The sequence below is a fragment of the Plectropomus leopardus genome, chromosome 5 (assembly GCF_026936395.1).
Source record: "Plectropomus leopardus strain MGB_pleo_1.0 chromosome 5, ASM2693639v1, whole genome shotgun sequence".
In the NCBI taxonomy this organism is placed as follows: Eukaryota; Metazoa; Chordata; class Actinopteri; order Perciformes; family Serranidae; genus Plectropomus; species Plectropomus leopardus.
In genome coordinates, this window is record NC_142180.1 from 22,169,086 (window position 1) to 22,191,374 (window position 22,289).

Below are 22,289 nucleotides of genomic sequence, written 5' to 3' on the forward strand. Positions count from 1 at the left end.
GTGGACTGCAGAGAAGCTACGATATGTCTTCAAAAATCACCAAAAAATGTCATAGTATAGTATGTCTGCCATTTTTTTGACATGCTAAATGATGATGTTTTGGGCCTTCTTTGGCCTTTGTTTCCACTTTGTATACTATGATGCGTCTCAGAAATCATGTCTATGTCGTTTTCAGCCATTTTTAGGAGCAGTCAACATTTGTTGTTTTACTATGACGTGTCTCTACAAGCTATAATATGTGGTTTTCAGCCATTTTCTGGACATGTCAAAATTTGACATTTTCGACATACTATACTATACTATACGATTTCATTCAATTTCAATTCTTGGGGTCACAATTCGATTCAGAATCGATTCTCAGAGGTGTTATTTCAGGATCTACTCCAGTCACTTTTGCCAGTGGCATATTATGTTATGAAAGCAAAGTTTGTACAAAATTATGGAGGATTTTATTATGTACAAGCTTTTTTGTTGTAGAAAACCTTTCTCCCAAGTGTTGGGAATCAGAAAGTGAAATAATTAACACTGTAATTATTATAGTTCAAAAAATGGACACACTTTTCCAAAATAAACTCCCATCATTTTTTTGCAATTGTTTGTACAACCCATTATGTGTGCCATTCTGCAAAGCAGCTCCTCTCTGCGATGCTGCAGATCACACCCCTGACACTTCAGAGAGGGGCCTGATTCTCCTGCCTGCTCTGCCTGCAGTGAACACAGAGTTTAAATTCATATGAGGCCCTGCTGCTTGTTAGACTGTCTCCTGATTTACCCTTGTCTCATTATTATTATAGGGGTTTATTCTAGTGCACGACGCGCTACCAATAACACAGAGCGATAGATACAGCAGGATTAGACCTATCACAGTGCAGTTTGCTCCGGATGACGTGTGGCATACGTAGGCGGATACAAAGCGTCAGCTCGTCTTCCGATTGGTGGACAAGACCGATAGAAACCTCTGACCTCTTCATGGAACCACGGGAATCCAATATGGCGTTTAGCATCGATGCTAATGTACTTTTATCATCGAAATATGGATAAAATATGGACGGAAGACACCTAATATCGGAATTATCATCATGAATATATTGAACAAGGTCCCGTACAAACACCGGAATTCCCAGACTGGATACTGAGGCTTCAGAAAGAGCTACGATACATCGGACTCATCCCTCTGAGCGGCACAGCCGGCAGCTTTCACCGGAGAAAAAAGTAAGGCGACCCGACAAACGGTCTCAAAGTTATCAAGACTTTTCTAAATGATAACAATTTTAGAGGGCTAAGAATAATCGATGTTTATTCTGAATTGTTAAAAACGATAATTGAGATTCTTATGTGAATGTGTATTTTTCCTTCACCCCTATACTATACTACAGCGTCTTTGGTTATTTTTTCCTCATGCTAAATTTGGAGGTTTGGGGCCCTTTTTGGACTTTATTTCCACTATGTATGCTATGACGCGTCTCTACGAACTATAATATGCGGTTTTCAACCAATTTTGGACATGTCAAAATTTGACATTTTTCGACATACTATACTATGACGTTTTGGCCTTTTTGGCCTTTATTTCTACTTTTTTTTATACTATAACATGTCTCTACAACTTATAACGTGCAGTTTTCAGCCATTGATTGGACAGGCCGAAATTTGACATTTTTTCGACATACTAAACTATTGCCTTTTTGGCCATTTTTTATCATGCTAAATTTTGGCCATTTTGGAAAGAAATGACAGTTGCCAAAAAATTACTCTGGACACAGGACTTAAAAATATAACCCACAATACTTTATTGCCGTTAAAATCACTGGACACAAGTTTACAATATTATGTGAATCACTCTAATTTTACAGACTGCCATTTGGTGTTATAAATCTTTGGTTTTTGTCTTTGCACCAAAATGATGATCATTCAAAAGATGTTCCAGGATGGCTGATTGATTTATTGATCGTCAGCTGGTAGATGTGGTGTAACTGGATAATTGTCATGTCAGCTTTCAGCTGGACTTTGGTATCAAAAGGCACACGTTTCAATGCAAGCAGATGATGATGACAGTATTGTTTCAAGTTTGACACTGAAGCTGAGATACAGTAAGCATACGCAACACACTGCAATTTTTAAAAACATAGTGGCAAAAAAAGAAAAACTGACAATAAAGATACAAAGTATACAAAGGTTCCCAGGTTAGAAAATGGTTATGTGTTATAAACAATGATTAGGCTGTGGGACAGTGCAGCAACCTTGACTGTTAGGAGAAAAAGTTTATCGTTTAGCACCATAGATTGTAGCTGCAGATGGTCATTGATACGTATGGCATTGTACAGACAGTGTAAGCTTGTATGAGATAATCAATGATGGGAATGTTAATTATCTTTATGTTTTGATTTCTTTTTGCTGATGGCTGATTTGACTGGCAACAGTGGTTTCCAATAATACAGTCAGTGATCAACAAATACAACACAATGCTTGCTTTTTGTTGGATTTGCTGCTTTTTTTCTCAACAAAACAAAGTCAACAGCACTTAAAGGCCTTCAATCTTGGGTTTACTGTGAGTATTTGTTTTGGCAGCCTTGACATTTAAACAAAAAAAAAAAAATCTACATTTCACTTAAAAATATACAATTTAATTTTCAAGAAGCAAGTTTGATAATATTGTTTTTTTCAGCACTGAGACAATACAAAAGACAGACATACACAACAATAAATCCTAGCAAAAAAAAAAAAAAAAAGTCATTTTTGCAATCCAGATTCAAGACTGCACTTTCTTTGTACAGCGTTAAGAGATGGTTTTATCTAGCACCTTTTTTCTCTTTGAGAGAAAAAAAAATCATGAGAAATTAAAGATGATACCTGACGGATACTTGTTTTTTTTTGTGAGGTTTCGTGTTCACCTGTGCGTGTCCTTACACTTTAAAGCACTGTCTTTAGTTACAGCTTCACGTCATGTACCTTTGAGACTGCTACTGGAGTCAGCTGTTGGTTTCTGTGTTGTAAACGAGGCGTCAGACCTCAGACATCAGGCTTACGGTAAAGTCAAAGAAGTCAGATACAGTCATAGTCAAGTTTAGCCTCCCGACGCCGGCTGTCAGCTGCAGCTCTACTCTCTTGTAGCATTTTTGTTAAGGATTTATTTGGAAAAATGCAGAAGCAGGGGGAGCAACATGCTTCTGACAGCCGACAAGGGAAAAAGACTTTGGACTTAATGAAAAAGCTCTCAGCTCCAGAATCAGTGCACCTGAAGTCTTAATCCCTAAAAGGATACATACAAACATGACCTGATCTATCTTCTTTTAAGTCTATGAGCTACTAGCTGGTGTATTCCCTGCTCATGATTGATGCTGAGCGACACTAGCACCCTTTTTTTGTATCAAAGTCAGCATCACAGCATGGTGTCCATACTCGGTGAAAGTACTGAGGTAACCAAACATGACAGCACACACACGCAAACACGCTAATCCCTGCTCGCCACTGCCCGCAGGCAGGACAAAAGTCAGTTACATCAGAGTAGAGCACAGCTTGCCGAGTTCTTGTCTGCAAATTGGATGTCACCCAGCTCTAAAACAGACCGCTATGGGCTATAAGAACCTGAAATGCTGTCTAAATGTTGCAGTCCTTCGTGTTAACATTTTTCAAACAGCACAAACACATTAAATGACACACTACAATACTGAAAGGGGTGGACAGGACCAACCTTGTTCCCCAGTGTTGTGATTTTTTTAAGATCACAGAGAGGTGAGAAAGTCCTAGGACCACAATGACGTCACACTTCAGCTCACTTCTTCTGAACACTACTCAAAAAGACATCACTTTAGCTCCTGTATGTGATTTAAATATTACCACACATGTTGCATTAAGACAGTTTTGGCCACTCTCAGCACATCATTTCTGGGTTTTTTTTTGGTTTTGCTCATCTACAGAAGTGCTTCATGGACTTGTGAACCATCTGTCTGCCATCTGGTCTTTATCTGGGGTCTATGGTCCGAGCACCAGGGCACCTCTCTGCCATCTCCTCCGCTGGCTCTCTCAGTGGAGAATGAGTGCTGGGTCGGGTACAAGGGGAAGTGTAGTCAGGGTAAAAAAAAAAAAACAAAAAACACAAAACATGAACATATAATAACATAACAGTAACAAAGTGGTGGCAGAGTTGGGCTGATTGACTCAGTCTTTTGTAGCCCTCGATCACCCCTGTTAGTGGGGATGGTCCTGCAGGGGGGAGCTGGAGGAGTTATTGGATAAAAGGTAAAACTCGAAGGCTTTAGGAGTCAGTCCAGGACAGGATTGTGAGCGCACTCTGAGCTCAGTGCAGGTGGATGTGGAGCTTGATGCGCAGGGCATCGCCTATCTCCCCTTGTAGGTAGTCACTGTCGTGCAGATCCTCCAGCTGGTGTAGTCTTCGGGGTCCAAACAGTCGCAGGCTGGCGATCTCTAGTCGGTAGGTTCCCGCTGGGGGCGGCCTCTTGCCAAGCCGGAGCACAGTCTTTCCGTCGCGTCGTTCCAGCAGGCGGAAATGCTCATTAGCATTCCCGTGGGTGATGACATAGCGCACATGGTGCTCCAAGGGCTGCAGGGCAGGCAGGAGCTCCAGGAGAGGCTCCTTGTTCAGCAGCGAGGACCGAGAAATATTCATAGGGATGGAGTTCAGGGTGTCTATGCTGGCCATGCTCACTGCTGGCTCCTGTAGTGAGGATGAGTGAAAGAGGTGAAACATGAGTACTGTTACAAGGACGGCAGCGCATGTAGATGCAGCATCCAGTAGCTCCTAAAATAGCTGCTAAAGCACGACTTTTCTACGATAGAGAAGCACTTATCAACATCGGGGAAAGTTGTGTAGGGTTTGGACTGAATGCAGCAGCAAAATATAGCAAAAAAGATTGCAAGGATTTGAGGAGCTACAGGCTGCTGCATCTACATGCCCTGCTGTCGTCACAGCAGCATATATAAGGACATTTTGTCCCATGATGTCGATATAATATCTATATATTGCCCATCTCTACAATTGATATGTACAGCTAAATTGATATTCTTGACAACGCCAAACCTAAGGTCGCAGAAACATCTCAAACTGAAATATAGACCTCAACAGACTAATGTCTTACATGAGAAGATGCTCACTTTGAATTATTGACTCAATATGGCAAGCATTGAGAAAGCGTTTGTCAAAACAGGTACCTGGTCGATGTCATTTTCATCAGCGTTGCGTTTGTGTCGTGCGCTCTTTCCTCCTCCGTTAATCTTACACTCGTAGCAGGCCTCAGGAGACAGACTGTCATCGTCATCACCCTCCAAAAACTGGCCTGGGAAACCTGAGCCTGTCATACAGTGACTGGATGGAAACAAAGAGAGTTAGACGGACGGAAATTCATTTCAAATTCATAAGCAACGATACCAGCACGTGAAACGGGGTCAGATGTTGTGTTATAATGAGATGGTGAAAATGTCTGGTGATAGCTGCTTGAAGTGATTTTCATAATCTGTGTTCGCTCACCCCTGCCCGGCTCTGTAGAAACCTCCAGGACAGCCACACAGGTAGCCTCCGTCTGTATTGGAGCAGCCGTAGATACAGGGGTTACTGCCCGTGGTACATTCGTTCACATCTTGGCAGCCACCAGCAGTCTGCTCAAAGTCGAAGCCGGAGGGACACACACACTTGAAGCTGCCCAGGGTGTTGTAGCAGGAAGCAGAGCCACACACTGATCCTCCCTGACACTCGTTTTCATCTGTGGAGTGAAAAGAGAGAAAAATGAATAGACAGAAAATTAGAAGATGGATGTGTTAGAGAGACGATAAATGCCTAATGACATTTCATCTGCATGTTTATGATGTCGATGGATAACAGTTCTGCATTACTGCCTTTATGGTCATGAGATCGTTACCTTTAAAGCCAATTCTGACATCAATACTTCAAGAAAATAACACTTTCAAATTACTTTTGAGACAACTATGTTATTAATAATTCTGTCCTGTTTTGTGTTGTTATGTACAATTTTTCAATGGAGTTTCAATTTATTTTTACAAATGACTAAAAAATGTTTTATATTGTGATGGAGGATGAACGTAGAAATGTCACATTCTGTCAGAAAATTATTTATATGGCTATTTTTGTGTCAAATAAAATCAGATAAATGAAGAAAAACATCATTATTCTAATAATTTTATCATTCTAATTTTCATTTTTCATTGCTTTATTCCACAATGAAAAGGAATTTTCCCAAGGCACTTAACATTAATAATTAATAATTTAAGGGGAAACTCGATTACAAAGTTTTTGAAGTAATCCCTACCTAATTTTTCTAATGTAATATATATATATATATTTTTAGAGATAAACATCATGTTGCAGTCCTATAAAAATCCTTAAAAGACCCAGATTCCCCAGGTCCTCTACACGACTGGTGCCTCTGCTGTTAACATGACAAACTCCCAGACTGAGTCAGAGTAACTCACCCACACACTGGTTCCACTGGTAGTGCTGCACGTAGCCCTGAGGACAGCCACAGCGGAAACCTCCCATCATGTTTTGACAGCCGTGCTGACAGCGGTGGTTACTGCCACACTCATCCACATCTGAGGAAAAGAAACAGTTTTAGTGTCTCATTTTCAGCGGTGATGCTAATGCGCCTCACAAACACCTCAGCAGAACCCTCTCCATGCTGTTTTTTACTCTCCAGGTTGTCTTTGATTGCTATTCTCTTGACTCCTTAAGTGTCTTTTTATAAAATGTTTCTTTTGCACTGTTTGTTGTTTTATCAAAAGCACTGTTGCTGAAACTTGTCTTTCATATTCCGTTGATTTTGGAATTAAAGGACCTTGTTTGAGAGACTCTTCTCTCTGAACTATATATAACTAAATGTGAATGTTTTTGTGTCTGCTCACCTTCACACTCCAAGCCTGTGCTGTCCAAAGAGAAACCCTTGGAGCATTCACAGTTAAAGCTACCAGGCGTGTTGACACAAGCGGCCCGGACACCACACACGCTGTTCTGAGCGGAGCACTCATTGTTGTCTGCAAACAGAGAGAAACACATTTGATTAGAATTCAAGATGCATTTTTGTGTTTGTTTTATTCTTCTTGTTTGTGCTGCAGGGTAACACTGATCTTCTCCTGTCTTGCACTCACCGATGCAGGCAGTCTGGTGCTGGGTGAAGCCGGGAGGACACTTGCAGGTAAAGCCTCCGATGGTGTTGACACAGAGGAACTGGCAGTTATGCTGTTTGGTCGAACATTCATCCAGATCTTAGAGGGAAAGAAGAAAGAATTTAACGCCCATCAAAAGTGTATGCAGGGATGAAGCCTCAAAGCTACAAAGCTTATTTATAAAATTACATGACAGAAATGTATTAATTTCTAACACACAGTAATAATAACAAATACATTCAAGTTGATGTTGTATGTTGTAATACTATTAATATTGTTAAATATCAAAAAGATCATTAAAGAACATCTTATGGCTTTTATGAAGCTCTGAAATAGCCAAACAAATCTAAGTCCACCTACCTTTGCAAGTCTTTCCATCTGGCTGCAGGCTGTATCCTCTGGGGCACGAGCAGAGGTAGCTGCCCTCTGTGTTTTTGCACAGGAAGTTGCAGGGTTTTGGAGACAGAGCGCACTCATCCATATCTGGAATTAGTAGACAAGGAAAATAAGGAATATAAATGCAAGGGAAAATGTCTGTAGACTGACCCAAGTGCAGTGACCCACAGCACATTCACAATCTGTAAAACCAAATGCCTTTGAGACTGAACTGATAAGTGGAGAGTATTAACAGGACAGAGATCAGCCGTACCAACACAGGAGGTTGCAGTGTAGTCGGTTTTGTAGCCCACGTTACAGTGACAGCGGAAGGATCCGATGGTGTTGATGCATTGACCGTTCTGACACAGATCTGGCATCACCTGGCACTCGTTGATGTCTGGAAGTACAGAGACGTTTTAGAAAGCTATCTGGATTAGACTCACGCTGCCAAACCCATAATTCAAGAGAGAGCTCCCAGTCTCATTAAGTTCTTTTATAACAGTGTGAGCTCTTCTTCTCATAGCAACTTGATGTGCCTCAACTTGCTTGATTTCCTTCCCATATTCATATTATAATGCTTTCTCTTTAGTTATTGTGATACTTTAAAAGATTGCGTTGAATAAATCAAATTAAATTAAGAAATACAAGGTTTGTTTATTATATGTGATAAAATCAATCGGTAGTATCACTGTGCGACTCACCTCTACCGTCTGTGGTGTATCCGGGTCCGAGTGGGCACATCTTCTTGTACTGTACGGTGCCAGGCAGCGGGCAGAGCTCACACTGTGACCCCCAGCCTCGGCCCGTGTTGCAGCAGCACTCAGACTTGGTCACGCTGTTCCTGTTGGTGGAGGTCTGCTGGCACATCGTCTGCAGAACCTCGGTGTAACAGTAGCCCTTTCGGTTGTCTAAAGGAAAGGATTATAGGATGTGAGGAGTGTGTGAGGTTAGAGATGGAAGAAAAAAAAAAAAGAGATGTTTTGGTTCCTAAACTTCATCTGAATTTTATATATAAAGACAAGTTCAGTTATCTTACCAATACATTCGGTTCCAGTGGAGCTGGGCTCAAAGCCGTCATTGCACTCGCAGCGGTAGCTTCCCACTGTGTTGACGCAGCGTCCGTTTTTACAGATGCCAGGCTTGGCGCGACACTCGTTGAGGTCTGTACAAAGCAAAAAGAGGGAGGATGAAGAAAGTGAAGAGGCAGATACATCCAGGAACAACAGCAGATATTTGACGAGAACCTTTCACATCAGCTGAAACGGTTTTACTCACCCATACATCCCTCTCCATCGGGTCTGCGCTGCATGCCAGGAGGGCAGATACACATGAAGGTACCGATCAGGTTCTTACAGGTCATACCCTTGGAGTCACAGTCGTCCAGACCCTCGGAGCACTCGTCCTGGTCTGTTAAGGAAGAAGGAGAGATGGCCAATGGGTAAAACTATTACAACAGATAGCTAAAATGAAAACTGTTACATCCTGTTTCAGTGTTGTCAAAGAATGAGTACTGCACACAGAAAAGGAGTAAAAAACCAAAAATGATGAGACTTGAGATAAAAGTGACACAAAAAGGAATTGTGCTGCGCCCTCTCACCTCTGCACATGCGTTGGTCATCTCGCAGCACGTAGCCAGCAGGACACATACACTCATAGGAGCCAAACGTGTTCACACAGCGGAAGGCACACAGCAGAGGATTCTGGGAGCACTCGTTGATGTCTGAAGTCAAAAAGAGAGACAGGTTTGTTTCATTTGCTGTCATTTTAAATGGAAAATGCCTGTGTGAATGTGAGTGTTAATGCGTGAATGACTGACCTTCGCAGGTCATCATGGGTCCGGGTTCGAAGCCTTCCTGGCATGAACACTCAAAACCTCCCACCACATTGGTGCAGGTTCCATTTCCACATGGGTTTCCTATAGAGCACTCATCAGTGTCTGGGGAGAACGCAGAGCAGGGACAGAAGAGGCAATTAAAACCAATGAAACATTTATACAGTACCTGAGACTTCAAAAGCACTCATTAGCAGCTTAAATGTTAGTCTAAAAATAGATGAGGCTGTAATGCAGGAAAAAGCTGAACTCTGGTGCTACTGGCAATAAAAAGAATACTTGGTGATAGTACTAATGTCAGCGATATATTCAGAGACACAATAAAAGGCAGTAAAGTACCTACAAAGAAGTCCTGCAGCCATTGATTTTTCCTTATGTGCCTTATTGCGGCTGTTTTATGATAAATACTAAAAATACCCTGTTCTCCCTCTGTAATTCCTATGTAGGGCTGTACCAAATGTCATTGTTTTACATTTAAAGCTTTTCTTAAGAATTTTGAATGAAGCCTTAAATCTCTGCCATCATATTTTATGACATCACCCTTAAAAAAAATAACATTTTCAAACAAAATTCTCAATTCAAATAAAAGATTTATAAGATTAAGATTAAATGAGTTATCCTATTATAATTCAATCAGCTTTCTTATAAATAAACATCATTTCTGATGCTGTTGAATTGCTGCTCAACTGTTGTGACAATACAAGGACTGAGCGCTGCAGCACAAGTGTGTGTTTCTGACGGAGAGAGATAGAGAGAAAAAAGGGTGGAAGGTGGACTATTGCATGCAGTGTTTGCAAGTTATTAATCACTTAATCAAACCACTGCTTTATCACCTTTTGACTCTGCTTTTTGTCTGCAACTTTTCATAAATACCAGGTTTAAACAGAATGAGTATGAATAAGTAAAAAAAAAAAAAAAGTTGGAAAAACCTGATAGAAAAGTCATTCACGTGTTGATTTAGAATTTGAATGTCATTGTTATGAATGAAGATCTGAAGGTCATTATCTTAATTGTTTCATTTCTTTACTCAGTAGTCAAGTCTGACTTGTAAATAAGATCCTGATCTCAATGTGACTCCCTGATTAAATAAAGTATACATAAAAAGTATATTTACAATAAGTAACTGTAATTCCAGAAACCATCTCACCAATGCAGTTGACTCCGGTGTAATCCAAGTTGTATCCAAAGGGGCATTCACAGCGGAACGAACCATCTGTGTTGATGCAGATACCGTTCTGGCAGATTCCTGGGTTGTCCAGACACTCATTCGTATCTAAAGAGAGAAAGTGAGTATTAGCGTATTTTTGAGCACATACCAAAGCTCCACAATTGGTCACTAAATTCTACGGAGTAGATCTACGTTGTAGAACTCACCTTCACGAGCATCACCTTTTCCAGGATAGGCTCCGTGGCCGAAGGGACACAGGGTGTCAAAAGCAGCTGGAGATGCACCAAAAAAAAGGTCAGCTTCATTGTTTTGCATATGTCTTTGTGTGAATGTGTATGTCTTAATTAAGGTTCTGTGTGTGTGTTACACACCTTCGGTCTCTCGTGGACACAGCTCACAGGGGAGTCCCCAGCCCTCTCCAGGCATTTTGCTGCAGCAGCATTTGGCCTTGGTGGTGTTTAAAGCTTTAGGGACGGAGCATTTTCCTGCCTCGAATTTGGTGAAACAGAAGCTTTCTCTGGTGTCTGCCATTAGAGAAAAAAAAGAACAGTAACTGGTCTGTTATTCATACGACACACAAAGACAAACCTCCTCAAACCATCTTAGTAAGGGGGATAAGATATGTCAGATCACAACATTCCTGCAAGATCATCTACTCTGTCCGCTGTGGCCTGCTTCTAACTAACAGCTTTGCTCACCGTAGCAGCGGCGTTTGTTGTCAGACAGTACGAAGCCTGGCTGGCAGGTGCACTGGAAACTGCCGGGGGTGTTGGTGCAGGTGCCAAACTGGCAGATGTTGGGCTCCACCTCACACTCGTTGATATCTGGTAAGGGAGTGTATAAGAAGGCAGGAAGGTGAGAAGATGATTGTGTTGTATTTGTGAGTGTGCGTTGCAGCAGATGGCTCGGTCACCCTCAGTCTCTGGTCTGCGTGCATGGGGAGCATTCAGTCTGTACTGAAGCGTGTCTGTCTCTAAAAATGTGTGTGACTTACCTATACACTGGTCGTTCTGCACCTCATAGCCAGGAGGGCAGATACATCTGAAAGATCCATCCAGATTCTGACAAGTTCCTGGAGAGCAAGTGCCGGGCAGGCTCGCACACTCATTGATATCTGTGGAGAAATGGTGAAAAGTACAAATCATTCAGAGAATGTTTGTTAATGCCTGTGCATGTCAGGCAAACTGTGCTGCCATGTTGCTTCCTTGTAAATTTAATCTCTGACTTACCGACGCAGTTTTTCCCATCTTGAGTAGTTTCGTAACCCTCATGGCAGAGACACTGGAAGGAACCGAGTGCATTGATACACTGTCCGTTCCTGCACACCTGGCCTTGTAGAGCGCTGCACTCATCTATATCTGTAAGGTAAACATTGAGAAGTTTAGGACTAAACATTTCTCTGACTTTGGATATCCATCAACAAACACAACCAGAGACAGAACAAAATGTTTTTTTCTGGCATCTTTTGTTTTGGAAAAAAAAAACTGATCGCCTTGGAAAAGGTACGTAAATAAATCTGCTTGTGCAGAGTTATGTGTACTTACAATATTTAAGTTTACTTAATATTTTGTTGTATTTACTTAATATTGTTAAGTTGTTGTAATTTAAAAATGACAAGTAAGTGGTAGCAACTCAATGAAACTAAGTTAGTTTGATATACCTGGATCATAACAAAGAGGATTTTTTGCATGTGGTGAAGTTTGGATATCTGCAAGTTCTGTGTTGTTACCATGTTTAAGAATTTACAAATGTGACTGACTAGTTTGCAAGTAGCAGAATACATATAGTACAATTCTGACACCTACGATGTTGTTTAGTTTATTACAGTTAAAAGCATAGTCATAACATGTATAGTTTGATGGAATGTTTCTTTAGCTTGTGAGGTGGCTGAGGCTTTTTTAAGTATTGGTATTTTTGATAAAACAGTGTCATGGAGCCGTGTTGAGATCTGAAGTAAAATCAAAGAGACATGTAATTTTAATATTTCTAGTTTTTGTTGAAAATATTTCCCAAGGCTAAAAAGTTTTTGTTTTAACTGTTTAATTTTCACAAACACTGGCCTCTTCTTAAGATGCTCAAAATGGCATATTGTGGAAAAAAAAAACAAGCAAGCATATTAATAATTGTTGTGCTCACTTTATACTATAAATACTTTATTTTCCTTTAGTTTCCTAAATGAGCAAACAAATGAGTGTTCAGTGACATCAACCTAACTGGGTCTACTTAAAAAACTTACATTTACAAAGAACAAGTGAAACGTACTGGTTTTAAAGTTCTAACAACTTCACAAACTTCAGTAAATCCAACCAAGTTTTTAATTGACTTAAAAATTAGATATAAAGTAAACATAACTTTAGACTAATATATTTACGTACTTTTTCAAGGCATGTTTCTAGACTTTTTTGGTCAGATCAACATGTCATATTTTACATAGACAACTTTGACCTTTAAAATGCTGTGGGCCTTTGTAAAGCAGAACAGTTCATTTTATGATGATATGATTCATACCCATGCAGTCGTTGTTGTGCGTGAGCTCGAAGCCGGGGAAGCAGAGGCAGTTATAGGATCCCACCGTGTTTTTACAGGTACCGTTACCACACGGCTGTCTGTCACACTCATCGATGTCTAAAATACACACAAAAGTAACATCATTTATAGTGGGTTTAAACAAATAAAAAAGTCTGTTTTGACACAGTGTTTTGTGTGTTGCAGTTTTAGGTTGTGCTTCTCACCCATGCACATGGTTTGGTCAGCAGTTGCCTTGAAGCCGTTGTGGCAGAGACAGCGATAGCTTCCCTGCGTGTCGATGCACTCTCCATGGCTGCACACATTAGGAATCTCCTGGCACTCATTACGGTCTGAGAGAGAAACAGAAGTAAAATTACTTACGTGTTATCAGGGTCTGCAACTAGTAATTATTTTAGTTAGTGATTTAGCCTATGATATGTCCAAGAGTCCAATGTGATGTCCTCAAATAGCTTCTTTTATCCAGAATCAAAAGATATTCAATTCACAGTGATATGAAATACACAGTAGTAACGAATGCTAACATTTTAGAAACTGGTCCATCATCTTTGATTAATGACTTAATTACTTGACTTAACTATTTTCTTGTTAATCGACTAGTCAACTCTCTGTTCGCATTACTAACATCATTCATTGCATTTTACTTGCACAAATCCTTCATGCTTTGATTTGACCTTGTTTGTGTTTAGTTTCAGTCAAAGGCTGATGTACATTACCATACATCAGCAGGTTTCCTGTATATGCAGATTACAATAACAAGGGATAACCATGTTTCATATTTTCCATCAGTCCACCTTCCTTTGTATTTTACGATGGAAACCCCGGTAAGGTCAGACAGGCTGGACTCACCCACACAGGCCCCACTGGGGGACAGTTTGAAGCCTGGCGAGCACTCGCAGCGGTAGCTGCCTGGAATGTTGATACAGTTGGCGTTGCGTTGGCACAGGTTGTCCCCGCTGTTACACTCATCAATATCTACGCAGGGGGAAGAAAGAGAGACACAGTGGACATCAATCACAGGCTCCATAACTGTCTGGTCGGAGCAGGCAGTCAGCTTGTGGGCAGCAGGAGAGAAAACACAACGGCTCCATTTTGGCTCTGGTACGGTTCAGACAGTCACTGGCAGGTTCTGGATGATTGAAGGTCCAGGCAGGTGCTCTCTTGTCTTTACAAGGGCATAACTCATGAGGGAAAAGGCAGCATTAACTCTACTGAGTGGACTGCTTGTAAAAGTGCCTCGCTGCCAGAGAGCAAGTGTAACTCTATTTATGTGTGTATGTGTGTGTGTGTGTGTCTGTCTGTAGGGTGTGTTGCTGTGATTTAGTGTGGAAAGTGTTTGTGCCAGCAGCAGTAAGTATGTACTCAATACTGTATAAAAGACGCATAAGCATGCAATGATTCAGCAGCAGGGTCAGAAGAGGAGATACGTGAGGAGGTAAAAGTGTGTAAATGTGTGTGAGCTTGTTTGTGCGTGAAAGTGAGAGACAGGAAACTAAAGTAGCAGGAAAAGAGCAGGAAATCTATGCAAGGCCATGTTGGTAAAGATTCTCGGTCATCCAGGTCATAGTGCTAAAACGCAGGCAACTGGACTTGCTTTAATTTCACACCCGGACCCATCACACCCTCACGACCCACATGATGGCCAGGTGGGTCAACGACTCACATGTGACCCTAACAACTCTGAAACTCAGAGCGCACTTAGAATTATATAACACCATCATGCCCATTGGGCCTCATGGAGGTGATATATAAAATGAATTTCCTCTTATTTTTGTTTCTAGACCTGTTCCTATTTTGTTAGTACCCACTGATTTCAGTGATTCACCAAAGTTTTCTTATTTTTGCTATTCTCTTACGCCTGGAACACACTGCATGCTTGAGCAGTGTGTGACGTCAACCTTGCCGAACTGCTGAATCTTGCACGCTCTCGGTATTCACACTGGCAGCATTGTTGCTGCGACACTTCTGCAGGGGTGCCTGCTGTTATGAGTACTGTAATTCCAAAATTATGAGCACATATACTATTCATGTATGAAGCCCTGCAAGCTACTGCATTGTCAACAACACGGTCCTGCAAATATTTCACAATAAAACGCCCTGTGTCAACAACTGATGGGATTCTGTTGACAGAAACATTGTTGGAGGGCTTTTATTTTGAAATGGACACAGTAAAGGTTGAGTAAAACAGATGTATTTGTATTTCCTACAAATCTATTTTTCCCTGCTGCAGAAGTTATTTTTCTTATTATGGCCTTGTTTGGTGGCATCTCCCTGACAGGCCTTTTTAACAGCAGACATTTTGACTTGTCATAGTAGGAAAAGCGCTGGTTTTACTATAACCATTAACGATGGCTCTGTTATATTCAAGTGCTTCAGTGAGAGTGACAATGAGCCAGCTCGCAGAATACTGAATTCTGAAATCAAAACAACTAAATGGAATTCAGCCATTATTAATTTAATCTTCCACACTGTGTTGTTCCAACTGCAAAATCTCAAAATGCTTTTGTGAAAAGGCCTTTTCTTGGGCATGTGCCAGAATATCTGCACACAGCATAAAACCTGCCCTCATATAGTATTTAGCAGCTGTACCAATGCTAATAACAACCAGCAGTCATGTGCATTGGGAGACATCATTAAGCGCACTAGGGTAAGAGTAGAATTAGATGGCTAAGCGCGTTTTCTACATTTGTAGTTGACTTCTAATATTTTTTCTCTTCACAGAAAATTCTGAGAAGATCTAGAAGATTTTTACAGAGATGTCGCTACTAGAGGCCCATTGTATCACAAAATAAATGAGTGTGTTTTACAAATCACAAGTACCTTGCAATAGACACAGTTAGGACGAAACAGATGAAAACATTATGCAAGTTTTACCTTCACAAATCAGCAGTATGTTGTTATAGCTGAAGCCCATTGGACATTCACAGCGGAAGCTGCCGATCTGGTTGATACACACTCCATTGGCACAGATTCCAGGGATCTCCCTGCACTCATCGATATCTGCACGACACAAAACCACAGGATGTTACAATGCTAGCGGTACCAGTGTCAGTTTTGTGCAGCACTGTGTCACCTTGCAGTGACCTTACCGATTGGCTTGCCGGTGTGGATGTCAATGATGAATCCGGGAGCCTGGTTACCACACAGTATCTGGTACTCGTCTGGAACAGACAGGACAGGAAACACTCAGTGACGGCAATAAAACCTACTCATACAGCAATGTTTTAACAGCTGCTTCAGAGTGTGTTTAAGTGTGTTTATTGAGACTCACTGGTTGCAGGAGTTGGACAGGCCTCACACGGCTTGTTCCAGGCTTTGCCCACGTTGTAGGCGCAGCAGCACATCTTCTTGGTCATGTTGAAGGACAGCTCGTTCTCGCACGTGTCGTTGAAGTTGCGATAACAAACACTCTTCCTCATGTCTGCATTGCAAAGAGGAAGGCAGTCCTTTATGTCCAAAAACTGACTTAAAATATTTGCCTTTTGAACTGCAATGACTTTCTTAAGTTCATTTTTAGAAAAAAATGATAAGAATAAATGTTTTCTCACCCATGCAGTTGTTTCCTCCATTGACTTGCATGTACTCAGGGGGACACACACAGGTGTAGTTGCCCAAAGTGTTGTAGCAGGTACCAGGTCCACAGATCCCGATATGGGTCGTGCACTCATCAATATCTATATGACAGATATTACAACATCTGATGTGAGCGCAGTTAATTGTCTCTTTATATTTAATCTGCGTAACATAAATGCAGGGCTAAACTTCAGTCAATAAACTAATTCAATGGTATTTATATTACGTTTGATTCTTACCCTCACAGATGCGAGTCTCCTCATTGAGATAATAGCCTGCTGGACACTCACACTGGAAACTACCAAAGGTGTTGACACAGTTTCCACCCTGGCAGAGACCCGGCAGCTCCTGACACTCATCAATATCTGGAGAATACATCAAATTGTAAGATACAAAGAAGTCACTCATGTATTGATTTTATGTCAAAATGCATTTTCAAAATTGTGAAATAGATGCCAAAGTTTATTTTTTTGCCACAACACTGTAAAACAGACAAAGCTGTTTGGTTTACCTTCCAAGATAACAGTGATGGGGTTGGGCCTGAATCCCTCTCCTCCTGGACAGAGAGTCTTATACTCCGCTACAGACAAGAGGGAGACATACAGCAAGTTAGAGTAAAAAAAAAAAAAAAACAGCAAAAACGTTTTCTAAAACATACGATGACCAACAAATATGACTAAATATGACGTGGATTTTACAGTATATATTAGGCTGTAGGTAATCAATCGGTTGAGGACTTGCGGCACATACTGGAGTTGGGGGTGGGGCACAGTTCACAGGGGTTTCCCCAGGCTCCTCCCAGGGAGCAGCAACAGGAAGCACGGGTCACGCCCACTCCGATCTCCGCGCTGCAGGAGATTCCTCCATCACCACGTGCAAGGATGTCCAGGAAGCAGTTGCCAACACGGGTATCTAAAAAGACAGATTATATTATCAATACGTGAGGTGTTTCTCTTTCATCACACAGGGTTATGTGTGAGTTTTAACAGAATAAGGTGCCTGCCATCTGTCATTGCTGGTACAGTTTTGGAGGGATGCAGCATCTTGCTACTGTGCTCTCATATTTTAAAAAATTTAAAGACCATAATTGCAGCACAACTGACCTGATTCTAAACATATATAATGCATGTAGTCTCTATTTGATAATTAAAATGTTAAAGAGGAGGCTTTAAGTAAAGGATACATTTTTGAAGTCATGCAACTGTAAAAAAAAAAAAAAATTTAAAAAGACCTAATTTGCACATTTGCACTTCTGGTAAATAATGAATGATGCAGAACCTTCTCCATGCTGTGCTTAATTTCTGTACATCTTTATTAATTTTCTTATTTTTTCATCATGAATGTTTCTCTTTTTCTGGATATATTTCATTTAGTCCATCACAAAAGATTGCCTATTATGGTTTTCTTCATTAAAACCTGCTGAATTTCAAAGAATGTCCCTTATTTCAGCCCTGCCAGCTTTAAGAGAGACTCACCCACGCAGCCGACTCCGGTGGGGTTGAGCTCAAAGTCAGCGGGGCAGTTACACAGGTAGCTCCCTGGTGTGTTCACACACAGCCCGTTGATGCAGTTCACAGGGTCTGCACACTCGTTGATGTCTACAGCACAAAACAAAACATGTAAAGTTCAGCAACACACACCAGCTAACCATTTATATGGTATATTATACTACTTTTAATTACTAAAAATCTTGCTTATGTCACAAACTAACAGTAATTTGTGGTCGCGCTGCATAAAGACTGAGAAATGAAAGGAATTAACAGATGGCTAAAGCAGACACATCCTTGGTCTTCACATTTCTTGGCCATATTTCGATGTGAACGGTAATAGGATGCATTAATTAAGGTTATTATTGTCAAGGATACTCAGCCAAGCTATTTGAGTCTGTTCTGTGTTTGAGCAAAGTGATTTTAAAGCTAAAGTTACAGAAGTGAAACACCAACCAGTGCAGTTTCCTCCACTGCGGTCCAGCTCGTAACCATCATCACACACGCAACGGAACATCCCTGGAAGGTTCTGGCACGTTCCAAACACGCAGATGTTCTGGAAATTACACTCATCAATGTCTGTGGCAAAAGACAGACAGACAGAGAGACCGTTAGTTACACTACCTGGATGAAAAAAGGACAGTAAAGAGAATAAAATGTGACAGAATGAGTGCAGCACCTTGACAGGCCTTGCTGTCTTCTGTAGGAGTGAAGCCCATCTCGCACTCGCAGCGGTAGCCACCTGGAGCATTCAGACACTGGCCGTTCTCACACAGATTCACATTGTCTGCACACTCATCCATGTCTAAAACAGAACAGACAAAGCGTTAGAAATTTCCTGTGCATGAAGCTCACTGCTGTAGCTAATATTCAGTTAGGAATCATTCAGAAAGTTTCAGCAGTCTTACCAGAGCAGGAAAAGCCGTCTCCGTTGAAGCCCTCCTTGCATGTACACCTGTAGGATCCCGGTGTGTTGACACAGTCTGCATTAGGGTTGCAGTTGTGGTCCTCTGCAGAGCACTCATCCTGATCTGCAGGAAGAGGAAGAAAAAATAAAATTAAATCTTGATCCCAGAACTAAAACAAAAAAGCTAAAAGGAGACAATTTTGGTCCTTTTATTTGTCTTTAAAACTCTTTTGCAACAAAAATAGTCACATCACAGCTAATATAATACTACGTGTACTCACCTACACACTTGATGCCGTCTCCCACCCAGCCGTCTCGACAGCGACATTTAAAGCTTCCAGGCACATTGATACAGGCCGCATGCATGTCGCAGTTGTGAGCCCCAATCTCACACTCATCCACATCTGGAGAGGTATAGCAATGAATGAATTAATTGACAGGCTGTAATACACATTCTTATGCCAGCTGTTTCCCGTTGAACACTAAATAAATTAACAGAAAAGAATATAAAGAATATTGCAGCCACTTTTTTTCAGTTATCCGTTCCTGTGTTAAAACTAAGCTGGTAACTTTTATATTAAAAAAACCCAACAATAACAGAAAAAAACGTATTTGCAGACAGTTGGTCCAACTGGTGGGCTGTCCTTAGTTACTTTGGTTGACTGTTTCCACTTTGGCGACCTGGTCATGAACTTTCTCATTTTACAGCTTTACAGTACATTAAACTATGTTCCTGAAAAAATCTTAAGGCGAGACAAAATCTTGATTTATATTTGATAAGTGCTGCCGAGTTTGACAGTTGGAGTGCACGTTAGAAGTGATTGACATGACTGACAGCTGCGTTAGAGACTCCTTAGCTCCGATTGGTTGTTTTGGTGTGCCGCAGTAGATTCAGGCTAATGCCATTTGAGGAGTAGAAGGAGTGACATGGTTTTTATAACAGAATATAATGACAATTTCAGTAAATATGACAAAGTTTTTGTTCAAACTGTAGCTTTAATGGCATGCAAAGAGATGTTAAAAATGCTGCTTTTTGCTTAGCAGATAGTTTTTAATTCTATAAGTAGTGAGTCATGAATAAATGATAACTTCAAAAACTGTAGACCTGGAACTACGGTATGCATGGGTGAACTGTCTCAACAGCCGACTCAGATATGGACACACAGAGGTCCAGACCGCTCATGCCCTGGTGTGTTGGTGTGTGTGTGTGTGTGTGTGTGTGTGTGTGCGTGCGTGCGTGCGTGCGTGCGTGCGTGTGTGCGTGCGTGCGTGTACCTGTGCAGCCCGTGGATCCCTTCTTGACAAAGTATCCCAGCTGACAGTGGCAGATGAAGGAGCCTTTGGTGTTCTCACAGTCGCCGTGGAGACAGATGTTTGGGTTCAAGTCACACTCGTTCACATCTGGGCAGACAGAGATGGACAGACACAGATAACAGGTGAATGTTCTGGCCTTTAGAGATGAGAGTGACAGAAAATGAGACTGACAGAGGAGGTCCCATAGATCAGCTCAGAGAGACAGAGTAAATTAATGTGGCAGACCGAAAAAGTTAACAAAAAAAACAAAAAATACAGGGCAGGATAAGTTGTTTTTATATTTAAAGTATTGTTTTTCTTCTCACCGATACACGTCCTCATGTCCATAGAGGCCATAAAGCCATCGTAACACAGACAGCGGTATTCCCCGGGAATATTGGTGCACTGGCCTCCATCACAGATGTCTGGAGTCTCCTCACACTCATCAATATCTAATAGGAGCAAAAATATATTTCAGTGTGCTATAGATCGTAGAAGACAAGTATTCTACTCTTAATGGGAAAACTATGGGGCATGATGGAAACACATTATGACTTTTTTAGTTTCTGGGAAAAAAGTTTATTGAAATACAGATATACTAAACATCTCCTGAAAGTTTTACCTGCACAGGTCCTGAGGTCGGGCATGAGAGCGTAACCCTCACTGCAGCTGCACTCATAGCTGCCCTCTGAGTTAGTACAGTGGGTTTCACAGCCTCCGTTCATAATGGTGCATTCATCAATATCTGCAAAGAAATGTCACATTTACAGTTTAGGCATCGCTAAAGAAACTTAGTTCACAACTTGTACTAACAATAGTGGACTACGCCGACATTGTTTACCAGAATGCTCCAGAAGCTTATCTTCATCTCCGTAATGTTGTGTATAACAGACTGCAGATTTATCTTAGGTTGTTCTTTTTTTATTATTGAAAATGTTAGACACTCTCAGATGGTTCCCTTTAATATAAGACATTAATTTTAGTGGCTTTAATTTCTTTTTAAATACATTCACTATAACCATCCTTACTGTCTAAAACAATTTTTTGTTGCTTTTACGTTAAATTATTCACTGAGACATTCTGGTCAGATCCTCTTCATAGTCCCTTCGTGGCTAAAGAAGTTGGTTAAAAAAACAACAAAACATTATATTTTAAAGTCCTTCTGATTGGAAAAAGTTAGCATTAAATATCTGTTCTCTGTTATCATTTCACCTTAATTAAATGTTGTGTTTTTTCATCATAAAACAGATTTCCAATGTTTTCAGAAATGCCATCACTGTTCTTCTCTCTATTTAGAGATTATCTTTTTTTTATTGTACACCAAATACAATAGTGCATGAAAACATAATTTCCCTAATTATCCAACATTGGTGTTGATTTTTTGGACGAAGTTTGTTCCACTCACCAACGCAGCCCTGTCGGTCTGGTGTGGCCTGGTAACCAGTGTCACAAGAGCACTGGTAGGTTCCTGGCATGTTGACACACTGGCCATTTTTGCACAAGTTGTCACTCAGCTGGCACTCATTCACATCTGAGAGGACAAGCAAACAAAAAGAATTAGGCATCATATACAGTGCAATGTAGTGTATCGAAGCTGATGAATAATAATGATATTATCTTTGAGTTTTACTGTGTGAAAGGAGTTTTTCAGGACTTGACCGAGCCTCCAAGTCTCCTAGCTTTTAAAGTGAATGTGGATGTGCTGAGTATGATATACACCGAGTGAGCAAGTGTGTGTGAATGCATGTGTGTGTGCTGCATGATGTATAATCCACCTTCACAGGCAGATCCATCGTTGCTGAGCGAGTGTCCGGTGGGACATTCACACTCATAACTCCCTTCTGTGTTCAGGCAGGTTCCTCCACGACACAACAGGGGGTTTCTCTCACACTCGTCAATGTCTGTCAGCAGAGAGGGAGAGAGGGAAAGAAGGATGAAGAGCGAAGAGATAAAAAAAGGCCCACTTTTCTTTTGAAATTGTGTAATTGTGTATGT

The 22,289-nt window shown here is 41.0% G+C and overlaps 1 protein-coding gene and 1 long non-coding RNA gene across 3 annotated transcripts in view; one reads left to right on the plus strand and one right to left on the minus strand.

Moving 5' to 3' along the window:
• Window positions 1-915: 915 nt before the first annotated feature.
• LOC148189570 (uncharacterized) lies at window positions 916-22,278 on the plus strand. 2 transcript variants are annotated; one of them, XR_015776616.1, is made up of 6 exons: window positions 916-1,212; window positions 7,081-7,160; window positions 10,476-10,626; window positions 10,739-10,802; window positions 16,855-16,991; window positions 22,146-22,278. It is a non-coding gene; the product is annotated as an uncharacterized LOC148189570 (long non-coding RNA). The 2 variants fall into 2 exon arrangements; XR_015776615.1 differs by lacking the exons at window positions 10,476-10,626; window positions 10,739-10,802; window positions 16,855-16,991; window positions 22,146-22,278 and adding an exon at window positions 8,641-8,777.
• fbn3 (fibrillin 3) overlaps window positions 1,764-22,289 on the minus strand; it is a 76,617-nt gene continuing 56,091 nt past the window's right edge. Inside the window, exons 26-64 of the mRNA XM_042516665.2 lie at window positions 22,070-22,195; window positions 21,700-21,825; window positions 20,917-21,039; window positions 20,621-20,746; window positions 20,277-20,402; window positions 19,283-19,405; window positions 19,003-19,125; window positions 18,774-18,899; window positions 18,551-18,673; window positions 18,083-18,205; window positions 17,358-17,519; window positions 17,119-17,187; window positions 16,847-16,972; window positions 16,583-16,708; window positions 16,306-16,455; window positions 16,124-16,195; window positions 15,909-16,034; window positions 13,884-14,009; window positions 13,241-13,366; window positions 13,017-13,133; window positions 11,738-11,866; window positions 11,503-11,622; window positions 11,207-11,332; window positions 10,880-11,032; window positions 10,715-10,780; window positions 10,488-10,613; window positions 9,326-9,445; window positions 9,107-9,229; window positions 8,785-8,916; window positions 8,546-8,671; window positions 8,211-8,417; window positions 7,781-7,906; window positions 7,492-7,614; window positions 7,114-7,230; window positions 6,871-6,999; window positions 6,442-6,561; window positions 5,483-5,714; window positions 5,167-5,320; window positions 1,764-4,672 (exon numbers count right to left, since the gene is read on the minus strand). Of these exons, the coding sequence (XP_042372599.2) occupies window positions 4,295-4,672; window positions 5,167-5,320; window positions 5,483-5,714; window positions 6,442-6,561; window positions 6,871-6,999; window positions 7,114-7,230; window positions 7,492-7,614; window positions 7,781-7,906; window positions 8,211-8,417; window positions 8,546-8,671; window positions 8,785-8,916; window positions 9,107-9,229; window positions 9,326-9,445; window positions 10,488-10,613; window positions 10,715-10,780; window positions 10,880-11,032; window positions 11,207-11,332; window positions 11,503-11,622; window positions 11,738-11,866; window positions 13,017-13,133; window positions 13,241-13,366; window positions 13,884-14,009; window positions 15,909-16,034; window positions 16,124-16,195; window positions 16,306-16,455; window positions 16,583-16,708; window positions 16,847-16,972; window positions 17,119-17,187; window positions 17,358-17,519; window positions 18,083-18,205; window positions 18,551-18,673; window positions 18,774-18,899; window positions 19,003-19,125; window positions 19,283-19,405; window positions 20,277-20,402; window positions 20,621-20,746; window positions 20,917-21,039; window positions 21,700-21,825; window positions 22,070-22,195 (5,252 nt within the window). The 3' untranslated portion in view covers window positions 1,764-4,294. The remainder of the gene's footprint in view (window positions 4,673-5,166; window positions 5,321-5,482; window positions 5,715-6,441; window positions 6,562-6,870; window positions 7,000-7,113; window positions 7,231-7,491; window positions 7,615-7,780; window positions 7,907-8,210; window positions 8,418-8,545; window positions 8,672-8,784; window positions 8,917-9,106; window positions 9,230-9,325; window positions 9,446-10,487; window positions 10,614-10,714; window positions 10,781-10,879; window positions 11,033-11,206; window positions 11,333-11,502; window positions 11,623-11,737; window positions 11,867-13,016; window positions 13,134-13,240; window positions 13,367-13,883; window positions 14,010-15,908; window positions 16,035-16,123; window positions 16,196-16,305; window positions 16,456-16,582; window positions 16,709-16,846; window positions 16,973-17,118; window positions 17,188-17,357; window positions 17,520-18,082; window positions 18,206-18,550; window positions 18,674-18,773; window positions 18,900-19,002; window positions 19,126-19,282; window positions 19,406-20,276; window positions 20,403-20,620; window positions 20,747-20,916; window positions 21,040-21,699; window positions 21,826-22,069; window positions 22,196-22,289) is intronic.